General features: G+C 41.5%; 1 protein-coding gene across 6 annotated transcripts in view; it reads right to left on the minus strand.

Moving 5' to 3' along the window:
• The window catches only part of cadps2 (Ca++-dependent secretion activator 2), a 706406-nt gene that overhangs the window by 228954 nt on the left and 454112 nt on the right, over positions 1-23340 (minus strand). For all 6 annotated transcript variants that reach the window (XM_072267874.1, XM_072267873.1, XM_072267872.1 and 3 more), the window contains exons 9-11: positions 17406-17472; positions 16027-16135; positions 14463-14675 (exon numbers count right to left, since the gene is read on the minus strand). In XM_072267874.1, the coding sequence (XP_072123975.1) occupies positions 14463-14675; positions 16027-16135; positions 17406-17472 (389 nt within the window). The remainder of the gene's footprint in view (positions 1-14462; positions 14676-16026; positions 16136-17405; positions 17473-23340) is intronic.

Raw genomic sequence — 23340 nt, forward strand, 5'->3', positions numbered from 1 at the left:
CTCTGCAGATCTACTCATTTAAATCTAACTTCCTAAGGCTCTAAGCTGGAACTGGAACAGTTAATTGTGCATTCTTTTATTGTTTTTTTTTCTTGTACTACCATGTGTACTGTACCTTGACACATGTGACAATAATAAACCCAACTTACCAATTTATTTACATCATGGATTCGTGACAGAAGAAATTAACATTTCTTGATGATAGATTCAATATAACGTCGAACAGTTTTTTGTAATTTCAGTAGATAGTAGATGCCACCCTGTCTCATCTATTCTCAATCTTTGAACATGATTGCGATTTTCAGACACAGAGGGAAACATGAGCAGAAGGGTGGCTGTGCATTTGTGGTTTTTCCTACTTTTTGGATTTATTTCAAAGACCGAACATAAAGGAGGCTTGGATATAGGTTGACCTGAACCCCATGACAGATTTTCATTCAGCTGCTCAAGATTTACCTTAACATTCCTGTAGCAATTTCTGAAAAAAAATATCAACTTTAGGCTCCTACAGAACAAGTGAAATTCACAAATTTTTTAAAGTTTCTCTGGCATCAGCTATCCCAGCATTTTACAAAAGGGTGTGTTTAGACTCCTTAATTGTTAATATTCGGCAGATTTAATTCCAATTGTGGCTCTATGGAGCCTCTAATTCGTTTGATACTTATATTAGTATGAGCGGCCCTGATGTAAAAGTTCAGCCACTGAACAAAAATGAGAGATAGCAAGCGAAGCAGAGCCATGTGCTGAACTTATCCTGGAGGCATCTCAGGGCTATGCCAGTGGGAGGGTTAAGCGCATAGCCTGGTAATTCCTACACAAAATACATACTTAAAGCAGCAAGTTAATACCCTATATTGTCAGCTTTACACATGCTTATCGATTTACTTTTACTCAAGTCAATTTTAACTAGTCAAAGTGCATGCTTGTTGAAGTTTGACAGGACTGCACACTCGGAGATATGGAGACTTAATGAAAATTAGAGGAAAGTCAAACAAACGAATCTTCATATTTTCACCTGAGTTTGATTGTTGCTAATTGAAATTTTGGTTGATAGGTGCTTTTTAAAATAGATGTAACAGTTGATCAACTGATAGAATGTTGGCAATGTTATTTGACTGGATCTTGACCACAACTACTAAAAATACAAAAAGGGGTCATTTGGTCCATCAGGACAGCATTAGTTTTGAAGATGCTGTCTAATAACCTTGCACCATTTTGGACACCTTTACTTTAATTTCATTTAATTGCACAATGAGGCATTTTGTATTAATCAGGATCCAAGGAACTTTCAAGATTGTTGTAGACAGTAAGAAGAAAGCCCCCTATTATCTCAGGGCTATTCTGCTCTCATTGACCCACCTGTTTTATTTCAAACTTTCATGATTCAGAAGTTTTCAGTGTATTTCAGGCAGGATTCTATTACACAATTATTACAAATTAAAAATGTGGAAACTTTCTCCCAAATCAGTTTTGATCCCCTTATCTGGTGAACTGAATCAATATAGTATGAGCCTGAGAACTTTATTGCAAGTTTGTTCATGAGTAAGACCAAATATTCATTTTATTTTAAAAATTAACAAACAGAATACTTGAGTAATCCTCTATTAACATTGCTGGAACCATAATATAGTTAACCTAGAATTGGCTACATCCACAAGATGATAATTGGACAATTTCCTCCAGAAATTGCATGGCAATGAAAACTGACACATAAATATTAGTGTCTTTGAGTAAAACACACTATCAGGGGGATTAAGTTGCTAACTAGTTGCTGCATGAGCGAGTTAAAAGCACAAATGTGACAAGACAGAGAGCCACAGCATGAAGACATGTAAAGGAGCATGCAGTGCTTAATAGACAGTGGTAAAGCAAGATGTTAACATAAGCCTGCAATGTTAACTCACAGAGCCCATCAGAGAGAGAGAGAGCGAGAGAGAGAGAAACAGTTGGCAGCTCACACCTAGCACTTACCCTTGGCTCCAGCTACATGTTAGCAAGAAGAATAAAGCATATTGAGGTGAAACAAATCAACAGTAGATTAATACAGGGCTGTGCCGATCAAACGTGACTCAACTAATTAAAGGCTTTTCGTGCCAGTTTGAAGTAATTGGCAGAACACTTTGGCAAGTCCTTGGACAGGGGTTGCCACAATGAGCAGCATGAAACAATGATGTCCAGCTGCTGATAGTGACTGGTATCACAAAAGTAATTTTATTTTATTACTTTAAGGAAAGTCTAAGATTAAACCCCACATTCTATTAATGCAATATCATTCAAAGCAAATACCATAATTGATAACAAGGCAATGATGTGGCAGAATTGTTGATGTGGGCTTTTGCTGAGCTCATCTGGAAGTTAGAAGCCCAAGGCTCCCTGTTGAGTGGCACGGCCCTTTTGAACATTACAGACAGAAAGAGAAACACCTAAACAATTAATTGAGTTAGTCAATGAGTTACTGATAATGACTGCATGAAATACTGTGCACACATGTGCACGCACACACACACACACACACACACATACACTTAAAAGTTCTTACATAGGAATATACTACAATTATAACAACAATTCAAATGACTTCAAATGCATCTTGGAATTTGAATGATTTGGTGTGACATCATTGTACAGGCATTGAAAACTGATTAATACTGTGAAGACCAATAATTTAATTATTTCAAGTGAGCTTAAACTATGATAGTATACAACTAAATAGTTCATAAACTGAACCAGTATACAGTTCTGCAGTAACACTGGATTAATATGATAATTTTAATGCACTGACATACTAGCAGTAGATATAATGTCCTGGAAAGCGAGGAGGTTAAACGCAGATAAAATAAAAATATACAGCATTTTTACCAAGTCACAGCACTAGACACAGAGGTAAACATAATTTTTTCACAAAGATGTAATTTATCACATTTGGCATAAGATATTCTGGTCTCATATCAGTAGAATAAGCCTTGAATATCTCAGGTTAATACTTACCGCCCAATCGTGCTACTGATTAGTCATTACTGTTCTGCCAAGGTCTCTGCTATCAGAGACCCAGGAGACAGCCTGAAGCAAATGGGTGGCTAATTTTAATATTTAAATCAGTGCCTGATGACATTCACAGCACCCCAGTCCATACTGCGACTCGACTGAACAGCACATGCTCAGTAATCAATTTGTCCAAGGTCAGCAGTGGTCCTGCCAAAGGGAGCTCAAAGCAAAGACCCCAACTGTGTGGCCAGGAGTTGTGTTATGCTTCCTTATACTGTGGCAGACAGGAGCCACTAGCCCTGTTTGCATCAGTGTCAACACTTTGCAAGATATATAGAATTTGCGAACATTCAGGAATAGAAGACAACATAACTATCTCTGGTAGATCAACAAAAGTCTTCAAACTTCTTTGTGTTTTTGGGTGATATCAGATGTGGGTTAATGAAACTTTAATTTTTATTTGGCCACCATCTGTATCAAAAAAAGGCATGGTACAAGATCAGACTGCAGTACATCCAGAGATTCCTCTACATCTCCAAACATAGGCAAAGCCTCATGTGATTTCCAGCAAAATTATAAATTATTTCATGATTCTGCAAACTGCTCCCCTGAGGTACTGCAAAAATTTCCATTTCTCACAACACTATTCTTGCCCTCCTCTGTGAATTCGGCTTATTTTAAGATGATAAAGTTCAACTGGTTCTACTCATGAATATTCATGGTATGATTGAATAATAATTAAACTTGAACTTGAACTCTTCCCACCACTTTCACCCACCATTTCTAGTTCTCAGACACTGAACTCAAATGAAGATCGTTTCCTTTGTATGTGGTTTATTTATGAAAGCTGGATTCGATATTCATCTAAGGAAAAGGCAATTTCCTCTTAATAATTGAGAAGTACATTTAACTTTTTAAAAGGGATGTTTACATTTGTAAACGGATTATTTGAAACAGTAGCATACAACGGATAATACTGTGGAATAAGTCATTGGTACTTATTTGGGACTTAGTCCAGTTTACGATAGTGCTGGTGAAGCACAGTGATGACTTACAGCAGCAAACAAAAGTATAAACTACTTTTTTAATCACACATTTTCTTAAAAATGATGACTGCAATCAATAGCCTTTAATATCCCTTCTGAGCTGAGATTTTGAACCGCTTGTACAACCTCATATTTTTGCAGCGTGATGTCTCAAAGATGCAGGATGGTTGTGGTGTGGTTTCTTCAGGATGAATTGAGGCAGCAGGGCATGAGAGTGGGGAATAAGCCAGTGCTTGGCCATTGCTGGAGCGATCTTGGAGGCGATTTTGAAGCAGCAGAACCAAGGCGAGGTGAGCCAGCCCTGAAAGTGAGGAACGACCAACTGATTGGCCGATTTAAGCACTGGGCCTGATTGGAAAGGTTGGCTATGGGTCGAATTGAAGTGGTGGGGTCCAAACCCAAGAACATATCAAAGCAGCTGGGCACAGGTCGGACAGTGAAGAACGACCTGAAGTTTGACTGATTTAAGCGCTGGGCCATATTGAAAAGATCAGGATGTCGGGGCCAGAGAAGAGGGATGGGCTGATGTTCAGCCACTGCTTTGCGAGATATACTCATTTCTGCACTGATCTGAGGCTGAGGCATGCAACTGATGGGCTGCTGGATCACCTGAACTGATGACTGGCTTCATGGCTGTGGACTCAGTTTTGTGAACTTCATTTCTGAATACTACTTTCTTACTTTTATTGTTTGCATGATTTTGGTTTTTTCCTACACATTGGGTGTTTGACGGTCTTCTTCTTAATTGGGTTTCTTTTTTCTGTGGCTGCCTGTAAGGAAGCGAATCTCAAGGTTGTAAACAGTATATACATTAATAAATAAACATACTATTGACTTCGGTCTATCGGTTTTCCATTACAAAGCAGAAGAACTTAAAATGGGAAAAAATTGGAACCATGCCTTTGGCAAGAATGTGAAAAACACTTAGCGCTAGTACAGTGACCAAGACTAGTTGCTCCAATCTTTTTTTATAAATTTGTTGTAACTATGGTTTGAGTAACCTGGACTGTGTCACCTGACAGTGTGCAGCAGAGTGACAACAGATCACAGCAGGTAAAAAAGCTTGAACCTTTTTCTTTTTAGAACATGAGTGAAAGAGATGATGAGGTATCTTTAGGAAACAAGTTAAGACTGTATGGCAATACCATTGCATTACATCAATGTTCCAAGTTTGCTTGGTTCAAAAGGTTACATGCCAGCCCATGGCTATCTGCTATGTAAGCTCTTTTCACATTCTGCTTCAATGGTGAATGAAGTTCTGCAAGGCTTGGTGCTGAGCCTGCAAATGTTCACGATATATCTTAACGATCTGGAAGAGGGGGTGGTGTATCACATTCCTAAGTTTGCTGATGATGCCAAATTGAGTGGAAAAGCAAATTATGCAGAGAATTTGAAGTTCCTGCAGAGAGATACACTGGGGGGCCACATTTTTTTTCATTTTTTTCTATACCTAATAAAGTGGCAACTGAGTGTATGCTCGTGGTCTTCTGCTGCTGTAGCCCATGCACTTAAAGTTTGACGTGTTGTGCGTTCTGCACGTCATTGTTGTAATGGTGGCTATTTGAGTTATTGTCACCTTCCTGTTAGCTTGAACCAGACTGAACACTCTCCTTTGACCTCGCTCACTAACAAGGCATTTCTGATCACTGGATGTGTTTTTGTCTTTTGCCACATTCTCTGTAAACTCCAGAGACTGTGCTGTGTGAAAATTCCACGAGATCAGCAGTTTCTGAGATACTCAAACCAACAATCATTCTTTGATCAAAGTCACTTAGATCACATTTCTTCCCCATTCTGATGTTTGGTCTGAACAAGTGAACCCCTTGACTATGTTTGCATGCTTTTATGTATTGAGGTGCTGCCACATGAGTGGCTGATTGGGTATTTGCATTACTGAGCAAGTGTACCTAATAAAGTGGACACTGAGTGTATATTTAATGAGGTAACCACTACTACTTCCCTCGGTGGAGATTTCCAAAGATTCACTACACTTTGGGAAAAGCAGTTCTTCATCTCTTGCCTATATCTGCTCCCTTGATTCTTGATGCTACATCTCCTAGTTCTAATCTCACCTACCAGTGAAAACAATTTTCCTTCTTCTATCTTATCTATCCCTTCCATAACTTTATAAACCTCTATATGATTTTACTGGAGTCCAGCCTATATACTGCAGCACACACAAAATGCTGGAGGAACTCAGCAGGCCAGGCAGCATCTATGGAAAAGAATACAGTCGACAGTCGACCCTGATGAAGGGTCTTGGCCCGAGATGTCGACTGTAATTCCAAAACACAAGCTCTCCTCATAGGATAACTCCCTCATCTTTAAAATCAATTGGATGCACTTCCTCTGCACCACTTCCAAAGACAATTAAGGAGACCAGATGTCACACTGTAGTCCTGGTACAGCCTCATCAATACCTTGTACATTTGCAGCATATCCTATCGGTTCTTAAATTCAATCCTTCTGGAAATTCATTGCATTTGCCTTTTTGATAGCTTGTTGCACCTGCAAACTTACCTTTTGCAATTCATGCACAAGCACTCCCAAGCCCCCCCGCTTAACCACATGCTGCTATCTTTCACCATTTAAATAATAATCTCATCCTCTATTATTTCCTTCCCATGCAGATGACCTCACATTTGCCAAAGTTGTACTCCATCTGCCAGACCCTTGCTCACTCACTTATCTACACACTCAGTGGCCACTTTATTAGGTACACCTGCTTGTTAATGGAAATATCAAATCCACAAATTATGTGGCAGCAAGTCAATACATAAAAGCCATTGCATGAGTGGTCATCGTGTGATTGGGACGGTGTTAGAGTGGCAAGTTCAGGTTTTGGCTTACAAAAGCTTTGGCGAGGAGAGGTGGAAGCAGTAGGCAGATTTTTTTTTTCTTTAATTTTTCTTTCTTTTTTCTTTCTTATTACACAATTAGAGCAGTGAAGATGCCATACAGGATAGTGGAATGCTCCTCTTGCTCCTCTAGTATCCCTAACATCTACACCCAGCTGCAGCTTCTTTCAGACCATGTTAAGGAACTGGAGCGGGAGTTGCATGAACTCCGGATCATTCAGGAGGCTGTGAGGTAGATCAACAGGTCACACAGGGCACAGGTAATTGGGTAACTGTCAGGAGGGGCAAAGGGTACAAACAGCCAGGGCAGAATACCTCTTTGGCCATTCTCCTTAACATCAGGTATAGCACTTTGCATACTGTTGGGGGAACGGGTGGGTAATGACTTAGCAGAGGCAAGTCACAGCTCTCAGGTTTCCGGCACAGAGTCTGGCTTTGTGCTCAGGAGGGAAGTGGGGAGAAGAGGTGAGCTGTTGTGACAGAGAATTCATTGGCTAGGGGAACAGACAGGAGGTTCTGTGAATGAGAACGTGATTGCTGGATGGAGTGTTCCCTCAGGAGTGCCAGAATCAGGGACATCTCGGATCAATAGTATTCTTAAGTGGGAGGGTGAGCGGCAAGAGGTTGTGGTCCACGTCAGCACCAATGACGTGGGTGGGAAGGGTGAGAGTTCAGGGAGTTAGGTGCTAAGTAGAAGGATGTTAACTATATTTAATAGTTTGGTAATATTCAAATAATATTGTAAATATATATTTTTGATTAAGCATTCTTTGTTTAAATAACTCATTATGGGTTATATTTAAAAATACATGAATTGTATATGTCATAATGCTACCATGCAATATGTGCATGCATTGTTTAAAGTAAAAACAAAACTAAGACTGATTCTCCTGGGCTCCTGTCTTTTTCTTGCAATTAAATTTACATTTTAGAGTTACAAAAGATATCAGACGTACTAGTGAGAGCAGAGAAAGGAAGATCATACAGTTTAACACTTGTCTGAGGAAATGATCCAGGAGGGAGGGCTTTAGATTTTTGGATCATGGGGCTCTCTTCCAGGGAAGCTGGGACAAGGGAAGGAACGGTTTGCACCGGAACTGAAGGGAGACCAATACATTTGCAGGAAGGTTTGCTGCGCTAAACGGGGGGGGGGGGGGGGGGGGGAGCTTTAAACTAGAGTTACAGGGGGATGGGAACCAGAGCAAATAGTGGAATGGCTGAGTGGCCTGAGTGGCTGTGGCGAAAGATGTTAAGCCTACAAAGAAAGTCAGGAATCAGAAGTTTGAGCATAGTGTGACAACTATGCAACACTCACGACACGCTGGAGGAACTCAGCAGGTCGGGCAGCATCCGTGGAAAGGATCGGTTGACGTTTCGGGCCAGAACCCTTCGTCAGGACTGTAGAGGGAAGGGGCAGAGGCCCTATAAAGAAGGTGGGGAGAGAGTGGGAAGGACAAGGCTGGTAGATTCCAGGTGAAAAACCAGTAAGGGGAAAGATAAAGGGGTGAGGGAGGGGAAGCAGAGAGGTGATAGGCAGGAAAGGTGAAGAAGGAATAGGGGAAAACACAATAGGTAGTAGAAGGAGGCGGAACCATGAGGGAAGTGATAGGCAGCTGGGGGAGGGGGCAGAGTGACATAGGGATAGGGGAAGGGATGGGGAGGGAATTACTGGAAGTTGGAGAATTCTATGTTCATACCAAGGGGCTGGAGACTACCTAGACGGTATATGAGGTATTGCTCCTCCAACCTGAGTTTAGCCTCATCATGGCAGTAGAGGAGGCCATGTATGGACATATCTGAATGGGAGTGGGAAGCAGAGTTGAAGTGCGTGGCTACTGGGAGATCCTGTCTGTTGTGGCGGACGGAGCAGAGGTGCTTGACGAAGCGGTCCCCCAATCTGCGTCGGGTTTCACCGATGTACAGGAGGCCGCACCAGGAGCACCGGATGCAATAGATGACCCCAACAGACTCACAAGTGAAGTGTTGTCTCACCTGGAAGGACTGTTTGGGGCCCTGAATGGTGGCAAGAGAGGAGGTGTAGGGACAGGTGTAGCACTTGCGCTTACAGGGATAAGTGCCAGGTGGGAGATCCATGGGGAGGGATGTGTGGACCAGGGAGTCGCGGAGGGACCGATCCCTGCGGAAAGCGGAGAGGGGTGGAGAGGGAAAGATGTGCTTAGTGGTGGGGTCCTGTTGAAGGTGGCGGAAGTTGCGGAGGATAACGTGCTGGATCCGGAGGCTGTTGGGGTGGTAGGTGAGGACAAGGGGAACTCTGTCCCTGTTGTGGTGGCGGGAGGATGGGGTGAGAGCCAAAGTGCGGGAAATGGAGGAGATGCAGGTGAGGGCATCATTGATGACAGCAGAAGGGAAACAATGATCCTTAAAGAAAGAGGGCATTTGAGATGTCCTGGAACGGAAAACCTCATCCTCGGAGCAGATGTGGCGGAGACGGAGGAACTAGGAATAGGGAATGGCATTTTTGCGTGTGGCGGGGTGGGAAGAGGTACAGTTGAGGTAGTTATGAGAATCAGTGGGCTTGTAGAAGATGTCAGTGGACAGTCTGTCTCCAGAGTTGGAGACCGAGAGATCGAGAAAGGGGAGAGAATTTCACCTGGAGCCTTCTCCTTCCCACTCTCCCCCCACCTTCTTTATAGGGCCTCTGCCCCTTCCCTCTACAGTCCTGACGAAGGGTTCCGGCCTGAAACGTCGACCGATCTTTTCCACGGATGCTGCCCGACCTGCTAAGTTCCTCCAGCATGTTGTGAGTGTTGCTTTGACCCCAGCATCTGCAGATTGTTTTGTGTTCTGATTTATGTATGTTTCCATGCAAGGAGTATTGTAGGAAAGGCAAATGAGCTTAGGACACGGACTAGCATGTGGAATTCTGACATTGCAGCCATTAGTGAAACTTGGTCGCAGAAGGGGCAAGTCTGGCAGCTCAGTATTCCAGGGTTCCTTTGTTTTATATGTGATAGAGTAGGAGCGATTAAAGGGGTGTAGGGGTGGGTGTATTGCTGATAAGGGAGTTAGGGAAAATTTCACAGCAGTGCTCTATTAGGACACACTGAAAAGTTCATCTAGTGAGGCTTGGTGGATAGAACGAAGGAACAGGAAAGGGATGACCACCTTAACAGTATTATATTATAGACCAATTTATAGTCCATGGGAGTTAGAGGAGCATATTTGTAGAGAGATTGCAGACTGTTGCAAGAAACATTAGGTTATGATAGTATGTGATTTTAACTTTCCATGCATTTACTGGGACTCCCATACTGTAAAAGGATTGGCTGTAAAAAAAGCTTATCAAATATGTTCAGGAAAGTTTCTGGAATCAGTACACAGAGCTAGAATAAATGGGCTGAAAAAAGGTAGATGGAATTCAATGTAGAAAAATGTGAAGAGCTGCACTTTGGGAGGATAAACTAGGGCAGGACTGTCACATCAGTGGTAGAGCACTGAGGAATGTGGTAGAACAGAGGGATCTGGGAATACAGGTCCATGATTTATTGAATGTTGTGTCACAGATAGAGAGAGAGTCATAAACAGAGCTTTTGGCACGTTGGCCTTCATAAATCAAAACATTGAGTGAAGAGTTGGGATGTTCTGTTGAAGTTGTATGAGAAGTAGGTGCGGCCTAATTTGGACTACTGTATGTACTTCTGGTCTCCTACCTAAAGGAAAGGTATCAATAAGATTGAAAGAGTACAGAGAAAAGGATGAGGATCTGCGTTATAGGGAGAGGTTGAATAGGTTAGAACTTTATTCCCTAGAGTGAAGAAAAATGGGAGATTTGATAGACTTATACAAAATGACGTGCGATACAGATGAGGTAAATGCAAGCAGGCTTTTCCCACTGAGGTTTGGTGAGACCAGAACTAGAGGTCATGGGTTAAGATTGAAAGGTGAAATATTTAAGGGGAACATCAGGGGGAATTGCTTTACTCGGAGGGTAGTGACAGTATGGAACAAGATGCCGATGCGACTGCTGGATGCAGGTTCAATTTCAACACTTAAGAGAAATTTGAATAGGCACATGGATGGAAGGGTATAGAGGGCTATGGTCCAGGTGCAGGTTGATAGGACTAGGCAGATTAAGAGTTGGGCACAGACTAGATGGGCCAAAGGGCCCATTTCTAAGCTGTGTTGTTCTATGACTCAGAAAAACTATTCAGACATGGTCAAGAGATTCAGTTGTTCAGAACAAACATCAGAATGGGAAAGAAATGTGATCTGAGTGACTTCGACCATAGAATTATTGTTGCTGCCACACAGGATACTTCGAACATCTCAGAAAGTGCTGGTTTCCTGCGATTTTCATGCACGACAGTCTCTGGAGTTTATGGAGAATGGTGCGATGAACAAAAGCATCTGGTGAGTGGCAGTTCTGTGAATGAAAACTCCTTGTTAATCAGAGAGTTCAGTGGAGAATGGCCACCCGTTCAAGCTGGCAAGAAGACCTATTAGCTCAATTAACTCAATTATTTATTTATTGAGATACACTGCAGAATAAATCCTTCCGGCCCTTTGAGCCGTGCAGCCCTGCTATCCTGCATTTAACGCTAGCCTAATCACGGGACAATTTACAATGACCAATTAACCTACCAATCGGTAGGTATCCCATGCGGTTACGATGAGAACATACAAACGCCATACAAACGCCATACAAACGAGGTGGAATTGAACCCAGGTCGCAGGCACTGTAAAGTGTTGTGCTAACCACTACATTACCATGCCACAGAGAGAGTTAAACAGATGTTTTGCATAGTGGGGACATTAAAACATTATGGGTAAGGATTAACTAACGGCAGATGTGGGGAGCTGAGTCCACAGCCAGATCAGCCATGATCTTATTGAATGGTGGAGCAAGCTTGATGGGTCAGGAGGCCTACTCTCTCTCCTATTTCTTACGTTTGTCCTGAATGGTTGCAGAACGATAAGGAACTAATACAGATTGCAGAATACAACCAAAACCATAAGCACACTTGAATTTTCAGTAGGTTTTCATGTAAAATTCCTGCATACAACCTTGTTACTTCACCAATGACTAACATACAGGGTGGGGCAAATGACAACAAGTCTTTTAATTTGCTGTTTAACCCATTGACTTGAGTGAAATATATGGATTGCAGTGTGTTTTCAGAAGTAAAAATCAACATGCATGTAAATCACACATTCTTGGCATTTTTTGCACCATCCTGTACCCATTATGTGACAAATAGATCCAACAATACGTTAATAATCACATTTACAACTTTATTAAAAGTAAGTAGAGGAGGAAATCTTACAGTTTTGCATATTACATCACAACTCAGTGAAATTATAAGGGTGGTTTGGCTAGGTATTCGGATACAGAGGGAGAGGTTATGCGTAGAAGGAATGTGCTGTAAGAATTGTGCTGAGGGGTGTTCTTTGAGAAAGACTAAACCTTCGGACCAAGGAAGCATTTGGAGGGCTGTGATGCGGTGGAGATTAGTGCCACTATTAGTAGGTCTCTTGGGTGTTACTGACTTGAGGAACAGGCCACTCAGATGGCTGTGAAGAGGGAAATGGGCAGAGTAGGACCAGGGAATCAGAGTATTGATGGACTGAAAAGTCAGGATGACTGAAGTTTGGGGAGCTGGGCTTGGTAGGATTTGATGGTGGTAGGATTCTGGAGTTGAGGTGACGATCAAAGGACTTCTCACAGAAGGAGACCAGTCTGCCCAACAGTGTACGTTAGTTCTCAACAGAGAAACCCCATCAGTCCCATTCCCCTGTAGACATGTAACACTTATGTCTTTTACTCCGTTTGTCAACCTGACCTAAGATCATGAGGCTCACAAGCCTATTAGACCATTTTTTCGATTCATAATCTATACTTGGAAGAATCTACAGCAGCCCATTAACTCACCAAATCATACTTTGTATGTGGGAGGAAAGCAGAGCACCACTATATTCACGAGAAGTTTCAAACTCCACACAGAGAGCATCAAAGGCCGAGACCGAACTCGGCGAGCTTACTGGTGTATCACCCTGTCACTCACTGAGGTGTACATGAGTGAAATTACTTTGGGTAAATCCTGACATTCTGGAGTAACATGGAAAAATCCAGAACTAATTTTTAGTTGTGCTTCAAGCAAGTGAAGTCAAATTTCAATTGCCAACTCTGGACAGAATTGCAGTATTATGCAATTGAGACCCAAAGGATAGCAACCAACTCCTTTCCCTCATGAAAGCCAGCAGTGTTTGTCACCAACAGCATTCATCCAGGAGGGAGGAAACAGACCAACTAATCTCTCCCTCCTAAGCCAAAATCAAGACAGATGAACATAGCCCGTGACTGGATAATATTGGTGGATGTCAAAAAACAACTCATCTTTCCTCTGGAAATTGTTATCACCAACCTTAGGCCAGATTTGGTTGTCTGGTCCAAATCCTTACAGATCATCTACATCGTGGAACTCACAGTCCCATGGGAGGACAAAAGCTCAAGAAGCACAGGAGCGCAAGAGACGATGCTATGCAGTTCTAGCAGCTGAGGCTCAGCGATGGGGTGGAAAACCAAAGTTAGTCTTGTGGGAGTGGGTTGCAGGGGATTTATAGCCACATCACCGTCAAATTTCTGAAGGAGCTAGGGATCCACGGTCAGACTGTACTGCAAACCGTCACAGCCACATCAGAGTCGGTGGAAAGAAGCAGTCAATGGCTTTGGATCAAGCGAAAAGACCTCCCCTGGGCTCCAAGATAGCATCAAGAGAGTGGGAGGACACAACCGGGGTGGGGGGTGGGTGACTCTGGGATGTCAGAAGTCATCGTCAGGCCCTCCAGAGATGTAGTGGGCTAATCGATGGAAGATCGAAAAAGGAGAGTGCCCACTTGAAAACCCCTGTGTGTCAGCCCTGTGCCACTCCCAAAATCAAAGTGGTCTTGCACAAGTGCTCACGACCTATTGGCAGGAGGGATATTAACATCTTATCCTGTATTGTTTTAGATTTTTCAAATTTTATTTTCTATGCCATAGTATTTACTGAGCTACTTACTATTCACCTCTGAGCATCACCTCAGGAAACTTTGCTGTCTACATTTGATAATCAAGTGAAGTCTACCGACATATGCACGTATGGTGAGGTGCAGGAAACTGACTTACTGCAGCACCATAAGCACGCCGATTCAGAATGCAAACACATATAGCTTGAAATGTGCAGTGAACCATCAAACAGTACAAAAACATTGTTTCAATAACAATTGTGGCTAAAAGAGAAGACTTTTAGTATGTTTCTCCAAGAAGGTTTCTGATCTTTTAAATCGTCATTGAAGATCTGTTCAGACCTCTTTCACTGTCCTCCCATTCGAATATCCACAGTTGCTGCTAAGCTAGCAAAAGCTTAAATTCCTCCCATTAGCAAAAAATATATACACAAAGAATAAAAAATAGAAACTTGAACAGTGTCAGCACATTGCAGTAGTTGAAAAGGATAATAGAGTCTCACTATCTGTTGCCTTCAGACACTTAAGTATTGTTTGATTGGAAAACAGCGTGAACGAAGCTGGTTCAAAATTGGAATTGAAATGAAATGGTTTCTGGCATACTCACAGAACTGAGAGATAGGCACATCTGGTAACTGTGCACTTCCTCCCTTTGCATTCAGTTTCTGGATCTGTGACGGAGGGACGGGTTTGTAGGACTGGCCTGTAGCTCTGTACATAGCTTGAACCCACAACACTCGGTCCTGCTCATCATCGCTTGCAAACACAACAGTGTCACCTTCTTTCACTGCATTAAAGAATGCCCGACCACCATTAAGGCCTGTAAGTAAAATGCAATAATGAGGCAATGCATTAATTTTGTACATACAGCTCCTGTCTAAAACGTTAACTCTTCAAATTCTTCTGGACTTGGGATTTGTTTAATTTCCATTTCCTGCATCCTTTTTAATTCAAGAAAACATAGTAATTTAAGGATAATTTGTCCAGTGCATTGCACACCCTCAGCACATTCACTGCAAATAAGCTTTCCACTGCTTAATCTTTCATTCACAGAATGAAGCACACTCTATCTGTTCAGTTAGAAGATTATGCAATTAACTCCCAATATGGGAATTTTAACATGAAAATCCAGGGGGATGCTTCTGTGTAGTGCTGAGGAAGAACTGCACTCCCAGAGGTGCTGTCTTTCTGAGGTGATGTTGTGAGAGAAGTCCAATCTTCACTCTTAGAGATCCAATACATCTACTCTGAAGAGGATCAGGAGATCTTTTCTCTTCAGCCACTTTGCTACTTGTAGAAGCCTGTGATGCACAAACAGGCTGCTCTGTATTCCATATTATAATGATGATGATGATGATGTCGACTCAGACCTGAGGCCAGCGCCGGGCATTTTCATGCCTTACAATATTATAATACTGGGGCTATAAATGTAAGTTGTTCTCCAACACAATATGTTGGCTGAAATTTCTTGAGTAGTTTTTACCTGTTTTGTCATTGTGTTAAAAATTTGATTGTGAGCAGTTTTAGGTTTACTTAAGCTTATCATAATTGTTTAAGTGAACTATGATTATTTTTCCTCGCTTAGTAGGTAAAGTGACTGATTTTATTCCCTTACTCACCCTACATTTAACAGCAGAGGCCTGCTAAAACTTGGCAATGTAATCAGATAAAAAACTGATTTAACACTCAGTAGTCCAGAGAATGTTTTATTAACGGAAGGATTTAACCCCACTTTAGAAACATTTGTCATTACTATGACATTTTTATACTTTTTGACAGTGCTGTCCAACTAATGATAACTCAGCAACTGTCTCCCTACTGGCCACCTCCAACTCACACTCCCAACTACTTTAGCAATTGAAAACAATATGCAGCTTTGATGAGAAACATCACAAAATGTACCACTTATATTTCTTTGTTGTACAGAACGCAATTGAACAGATCCAAAAACAGCAGCAGCAAACAAAACGTGTGAAGCTGCTGAAGGTAGCAAATTTGCACTTTGCCACAGAAAAAGCACAGACCAACTGTGATCCGCATGCCTCTTACACCAAGAAAAACACTTCAGAAAGCAGAATCTCCAGTGGATTCTACCCCCTTCTATTGCAATGAAACATTCTTATTCACAAGCACAAATTAGTCAATTGTTTTTTTTCCTCTGACAGCGATACCTGGCTGTGGCTCTGTGTAGTCCACTGTGTATCCTTCCAGCTGCATTAACTCCTGGGGCTCAGATTTCTTTTCTCTGTAGCTGCACATGGCAAATGTGTATTGGCTAACCTGAAACAATAAGCAAAACAAATTTAGCCTCAAGGACACCAGCTCCCTTAAGAACAGAAAACAGCACAAAAATAATACAAGAATATTTTCTCATTTGCAGTATTATACTGAATAATTACAATGTGCATGTTTATCTCCTTTGGTTAAATGCTTTGATTGGCAGAGTTGAAATGCAAAGGGATTCATTGATGCTATGGGAAAGACCTTCAACACTGTAGGTATTACATGTTCTTTCATTCACACAAAAGTTTTAGGAATTTCTGCATCCAGATCATCCTTTTACACAAACGATTCCCTCTCCCTCCTGATGGTATATTGTATTCCTCATACATTATTGTGAAACAGTGAATTATTATTCCTCGGGTACTAGCGTTAATTCATGCTGATCCTCATTTCTAGCATGATGCAGAATGGCAAGATAGATTCCAAAAGTCAAAGTAAATTTGTTATCGAAGTACATATATGAAATCATATAAACCCTGGGATTCATTTTCTTGCTGGCATACTCAAAAGATCCATAGTAGAATAATAATCATAATAGAATCAATAGGCAAACAAGAGAAAACCTGCAGATGCTGGAAATCAAAGTAATACACACAAGATGCTGGAAGAACTCAGCAGACCAGGCAGCATCCATGGAAAGAGTAAACAGTCGATGTTTTGGGCCAAGATCCTTCATCAGAACTGCCCTGATGAAGGGTCTCAGCCCAAAACGCCAACAGTTTATTTTTTTTCCATAAATGCTGCCTAGCCTGCTGAGTTCCTCCAGCATTTTGTGTGTATTACATAGAATCAATGAGAGAAGTATAAGAAACTGACACTGAAGTAAAAGATCTCTCATGATCAAATGATGGATGAAACATGAAGTCTGACTAATACTCCTGATTCTACATGTTTGCATTCTTAAAAGATGAAGCACAGAGTGTCTCTCCTTCAACTCATTCTTCCCCTTGGTGCAGGGTTATCAGTTAATTGAAACAAAAGGCACTGGAACAGTCAACAGGGCAGGAAGAATCTGACATGCTCATGACTGTGTTGAAATTATTTTGTTGCTCATGAATCAAACAGAATAGAAAAAAAACACCTAATATGTTCATCTTTTCCAAAAATTCCAAGATAATTGCAAAATCATAAGACAACCTTGGAAGAAAAGATGCATTTAACTGAACAGCAGCTTACCATAATCTCTTCCAGTGTTGTTAGCGATAAGCAGTAAATATCAGCTTTGCCACCAATGCCCACATCCCAAGAATTGAATAAGAAAGCTAACCTGAACGAGGACAAAATATCTCTTCTTCCACCTCTTCCAAACCTTCTGCCCAAATGCATAAAGGTATCTGCAAATTGAGAAACATGATTTACTCCATATAGACAACAACCCTTTTCGATGTGGTAAATAATAAACATTTTTTTCTCCAGGTACTTGTTTATGTCAAGGAGATGGTCAGACGGAGATTTCAGAAGATTCAAGGGATTACTCAATGATGTGAGCTACAATGGTGCCAGGCCCAGCGATCAATCTGGAAAAACCTGGTTAATCTGAATCAGGTACTGACTGCGTGCCCCAGTCATTTGGAAGCAAAGCTAATTTGCAGTGTTCTTACTCTGTCAAGTCAATAGGAGGAAAGACATACAATTGTCAATGAGATTGTCATTAATTTTTTTACTTTGTTGTCTACTTTGTGCAAAAAATGATTTTTTTCAAAGAAAGTGTTAATTTGTAAATAGGGATAGTGTTTTGCACAGAACACACAAAATAATGGGAACTAACATCTTAAGGAAAGGATGGCAGAGGAGCAAATTATGAGTCAGGAAATATTGGATGGAAGTATCACACTATCATTACATACATGGCAAAATCTTACAAAAATAGAAAAACAGAGACAAAATCATTTTAGTCTGCCCTTCACACTTCCACTATCATTGCAGTATGTTATATTTCAAACCTATTATTGAAATGCTTGAAAAATACAGAGCATTACTAAATGACAATAAAAGAGGACTGCGTGTCCTCGTAATCTAAATCTAATCTAAGCTTTAAATATTGTTCCATCTCTCTTTCTGGTGGCTTCCGTTGTCTTGGCTCAAGTCAACCCACAATGGGTAAGACACTGTAAGCATGGGCAATTGACTAGTTCTTACAATGGGCTGGATTGTGCTTGTATTCAGACTTCACACTATTCCCATAACCACATGACCCTTTTAGTGGTCCTGCGGGTCATATCAAGCTACCACAGCTATCCTGCAAAGTAGCCTGATATGAGGTTTCTGGTGAATCTTGAGGCCCTGGCTTGGACCTCTTCACTAACCTTTGACAGCCTGCTGATAAAGGCCCCTTTAACTGTTCTTCAGTATGCAGAATGATCAGTGATACTGCTTTAAACTTGCTTGTTAGGGAAATTAAAGAATAAAGCATTAATATTCAATAAAATAGGGAAACAATTTTTTTTCCAATCCAGGTTGAATGGAGTTATGCTGCACAAGCCAGCCGTGGCTCATTTAAAGACGTCGAGGCAGGTACAAAATGTATCAAGTTCTCCAGATCAGTATGATTGAGCTCTGCCCTTGCACTAAGTCAAGGGTAGTGGATGTCTTATCTGAGCCTTTTCTTGAGATTTTCACTATAACAGAACTTATTGCAATTCTCCCCACGTAAAATGTAAATCACTACTAATTGGTGCTCAGTTTGGAGTTTGCAAAGACTACTTTGTTACAAGCCTCATTATGATCTCGGTATAAACATGGACAAAGAAGTTGGATCCTTGGCATGATACCCGAGTTTCATGCTTTCTTGGGCAAGTTTCACATATAGGCGATTTTTTAAAATTGAGTCCAACGGAAAGCACAAGGGATACTGAGAGCTGATGCAACAAAGGTACTTGTGTTTGTGGGAGGCCAATCACTTCAGCACCAGGGCAATGCAAAGGGAGGTTATTAGGTTGTGTCCTATAACAAACCATTTTCAGTTGGCTAGTATTTTCTCTCCATCACTTAGTCAGAAGTGGGATTATTCATTAAGAACTGCAGGACATCTAGACTGTATCTCACATAATGAAGCAATCCATGTTAGGCATCAAAGGATGGAAAATATTCAACCTTGCATGACCTGGGAACACTGAGGTTACCTTTACAATCAATGTCATGGAGCTGGATATGGGTTGACTACTATTTGGCAAAAACTCAAATGTCCCAGCTTTATAAAAATACTGAAGCACACTGGAGTATCCTGTATGAGGAATTCATATCTAGCCTCTCCCACCAGGAGGGAGTGTGATGAACTACCTTCTGTCTGCTCTGGATGAGCATGGTTCCAGCAGCACTCAAGAAGCTCAACATCACCGAGGAAAAGAAAAATGCCTGCTTGATTAACACCCCATCTACCACCCTATCTACCACCCTACAGCCACTGTTTCCACTACAGCTCCTTCGTGCAAGTGATATGTCCCACTTACAAATGATTTTGCAGCAATGTGTTGACTCTTCTTCAACATAGCTTTGAAGCCTTGAATTGTAGAAGCATAACACTGGTAACTCACAAAATATCCAGGTTTGATGCAGGTAAAGGGTTCAAAATGCTGATACTCCAGACCTACCGGAATCTCCAAAGTACCATGTCCACTCAGAAATGCAACCATTCAAGGATTCACACCATGACCACCTTCTGCAGTACAATTATAGGTTAGCAGTATCCATTAACATTGCCAGCAATGCCCACATGCAGGGTGCGAATTAAAAATATATTGTCAAATGAACTGACTGACAAGCGTGTACATTAAGTCACAAAGGTGCACTGGAAGTGGTTTAGTTGGATTTCTGAATCACCTATGGAAATTGTGTATTTCTACTGAAATTTTAAGCTGAAAATTCACAACAATTTCATCAGAAATGACAACCTCTTACTATTTTCAGACTATCGCTTAATCAGGATGAACATTAGGTATGAAACTGCTTGCATACAATGGGTGTTTTGGGTTTCTGTGGTTTTGCTGTAGAAGTAAGTGCAGAGAGAGAGAGAATATAACATGAAAATCCTCTCAAGATGTTTTATGTGATGAAAATTGGCTAAAGATATTTCTGGAGCCTTATCTTACGTGTTTTCCCCTGTTGTCACTTAGAATTTGCATGAGTAACTACAGAAATAAGTCTATGTCGACTTTCAAAAAATCTTCATTTGAAAAACTAATTCATCAACACAAGAGATCTGTAGATGCTGGAAATGTTGAGCAATATCCACAAGATGCTGAAGGAACACAGCAGATCAGGCAGCATCTATGGAGGGAAATAAACAGTCAATTTCTGGGCTGAGACCCTTCAACATGATTGGAAAGTGAGGGGGAAGAAGCCAGAATAAGAAGAGATTGTAAGTGTGGAGCCACAGGAGATGGGTAAAGTTTTAAATGAATGTGTTCTGTCTGTATTTACTGTGAGAAGGAAATGGAACATACTGAATTCAGGGAATAGAACAGTGCTACACCAAAACATAACTACATTCCAATGGAGGTGTATGCAGTCCTGGAGCAGGAGCCCTGACAGAGATCTTTGTTAGCCACAAGTGAAACTGTAGAAGACTGCAGGATGGCTAACATTGTGCCTTTATTTAAGAAGGGCTGTAAGGACAATCCAACAAACTACAGCCTGCTGAGGGTTAGGAATTATTTGCACCTGGGAAGGTAAGGACCAATCAGGGATAGTCAGCATGACACTGTTTGTGGGAAATCATGTTTCACAAATTTGATTAAAATTTTTGAAGCCGTGACAAAGAGGGTTGACGAGGGCAGGGCAATGGACACGGTATTTGTTCACTTTAACAAGATAATTGATAAGTTCCTACATGACAGACTGGCCCAGAAGTTTAGAATACATGTAATCCAGGGTTAAGTATTAAAGTGGATACAAAATTTGCCAGAACGGTTGGAGGTAGGGGCTGGCAGTGGAGAGTTGCCTTTCGGATTAGAGGTCTGTTGACTGTTGGAATTGGTGCTGGATCTGTTACCTTTCATCGTACAAATTGTGGTGAGCATTTGCTCCATAATGACAGACGAGGAAGCTTGTTAACTCAACAACCGTTTTATTGTGATAAACACAAAACAGACCGGGCACCCTGACCTAGAGAGTGAACTCAACCAGTCTCATACAGACAGGGGAGGTGACCATCACACACCCCAGTGACAGTTAGGGTGACCCACAAATACACAAGCAAATAACCGTATAACCCAAGCTAAATTTTAACAATAAATGAACTGGAACGTCCCACCATAATCCCACAAAAGCATTTAAACACAAGAACAATAAACAATAAGAAATTCAGGGGCTGGCTGTTGACCACATCCCCCCTCTACCCCCCCCCCCCCACTCCTGAGTGTCACAATATTAATGATTTGGAAGAGACTGATTTGTAAATTTGCAAGTGACACCATTGTAAATAGTGGACAATGCATAAGGTTATCTAAGGTTACAAAAGGATCAAGATCAACAGGGAAAGTGGGTAAAGGAATGGAATTTAATTCAGACAAGTGCAAAATAATGCATTTTAGGAAGTTAAACCAGGCCAGGACGTACACAGTGAATGACAGGGCCTTGGGAAGTGTTACTGAACAGCGAGACATTGGCATACAAATTCATAGTTCCCTGACACAGGTAGACAGAATGATGAACAAGTCATTTGATATTGTTGCCTGTAATCAGTTGGGGCATTGAGTATAGGAGATGATACAATTTCTTACATTTGTACAAATTATTAGTGAGGAGACAAACGGAATACTGCGTGCATTTTTTGCTTACCATGCTCTTGAACAGATGTGATTAAGTTAGAGAAGTTGCAGAAAAAAGTCACAGGAACATTGCTTAGACTGGAGTGATTGAGGTAAAAGGAGAGATTGCAGAGGTTTTGCAGGAGAAAAGAGGGCAGAGGGGTGACCTTACAGATCTTTACAAAGTCATGAGGGGCTTAGGTAGAGTACAGCCCCTGAAGACATTGTGATCTCAGTCACTGAGGCTGACATAATAACATCCTTCAGGAGAATGAATCAATGGAAAGCATCTGGCCCAGTGACATACCTGGCCGAGGACTAAAGACCTGGACTAATCAAATGGCTGGAGTGTTTACAGAAGGCTTCAACCTCTTGCTCAGGCAATCTGAGGTACCCATCTGCTTCAAACATGGTAACCTTCCTCAATGACCATCATCCAGTAGCACTTACATCTTCTATGATGAAGTGCTTTGAGAGGCTGGTGATGAAGCATATAACTCCTGCCCTAGAAGTAATCTAGACTCACTCCGATTTGCCCACCGTAACAACAGGTTAATGCCATTTCATTGCTCTTCACTCAACTCTGGAAAACATGGACAATAAAGTTGCATATATCAGGATGTTCTTCATTGACTACAGATCAGCATTCACCACCATCATCCCCTCAAAACTCATCACAAAGCACCAAGACTGGGTCTCAATATTCCCTGGTGCATCTGGATCCTTGATCTCCTAATTGGTCGACGCCATTTGTAACAACATCAGCTGCACCAAACAGGTGCACCACAAGGCTGTGTACTTAGTCCACTGCTCTGCTCGCTTTATACTTATTATTGTGAGGCTAAGCACAGCCCCAATGCCATACTCAAGTTTGCTGACAACACCACTGTTGTAGGACAACCCCAAGGTGGCTATGAATCAGCATATAGAAAATATCAAATATCTGGCGGAGTGGTGCCACAACAATTCCTGCTCAATATCAGCAAGACCAAGAAGTTGATTATTGACTTCAGGAGGAGGAAACCAGAGGTCCATGAGCCAGTCCTCATTGGTGGAGAGGGTCAGCAACTTTAAACTCCTTGGTGTTATTATTTCGGAGGACTTGTCCTAGCATGTACGTGCAATTACAAAGAAAGCTCGGCAGCGCCTCTACTTCCTTAGGAGTTTGCGAAGATTCGGCATGACATCTAAAACTTCGACAAACTTCTATAGATGTGTATTGGAGAGTATATTTTCTGGCCACATCACGACCTGCTATGGAAACACCATTGCCCTTGAACGGAAAATCCTACAAAGTGTACTTGTTACAGCCCAGTCCATCATGGCTAAAGTCTTGCCCACCATTGAGCGCATCTACACAAAGCATTGTCGCAGGAAAACAGCATCCATCTCCTGCTTATTTCACTTTATACTTGTGTGGCTAATTTGGGAGGCTGATTGACAGAATGTACAAGG

The sequence above is a fragment of the Mobula birostris genome, chromosome 9 (assembly GCF_030028105.1).
Source record: "Mobula birostris isolate sMobBir1 chromosome 9, sMobBir1.hap1, whole genome shotgun sequence".
In the NCBI taxonomy this organism is placed as follows: domain Eukaryota; kingdom Metazoa; phylum Chordata; class Chondrichthyes; order Myliobatiformes; family Myliobatidae; genus Mobula; species Mobula birostris.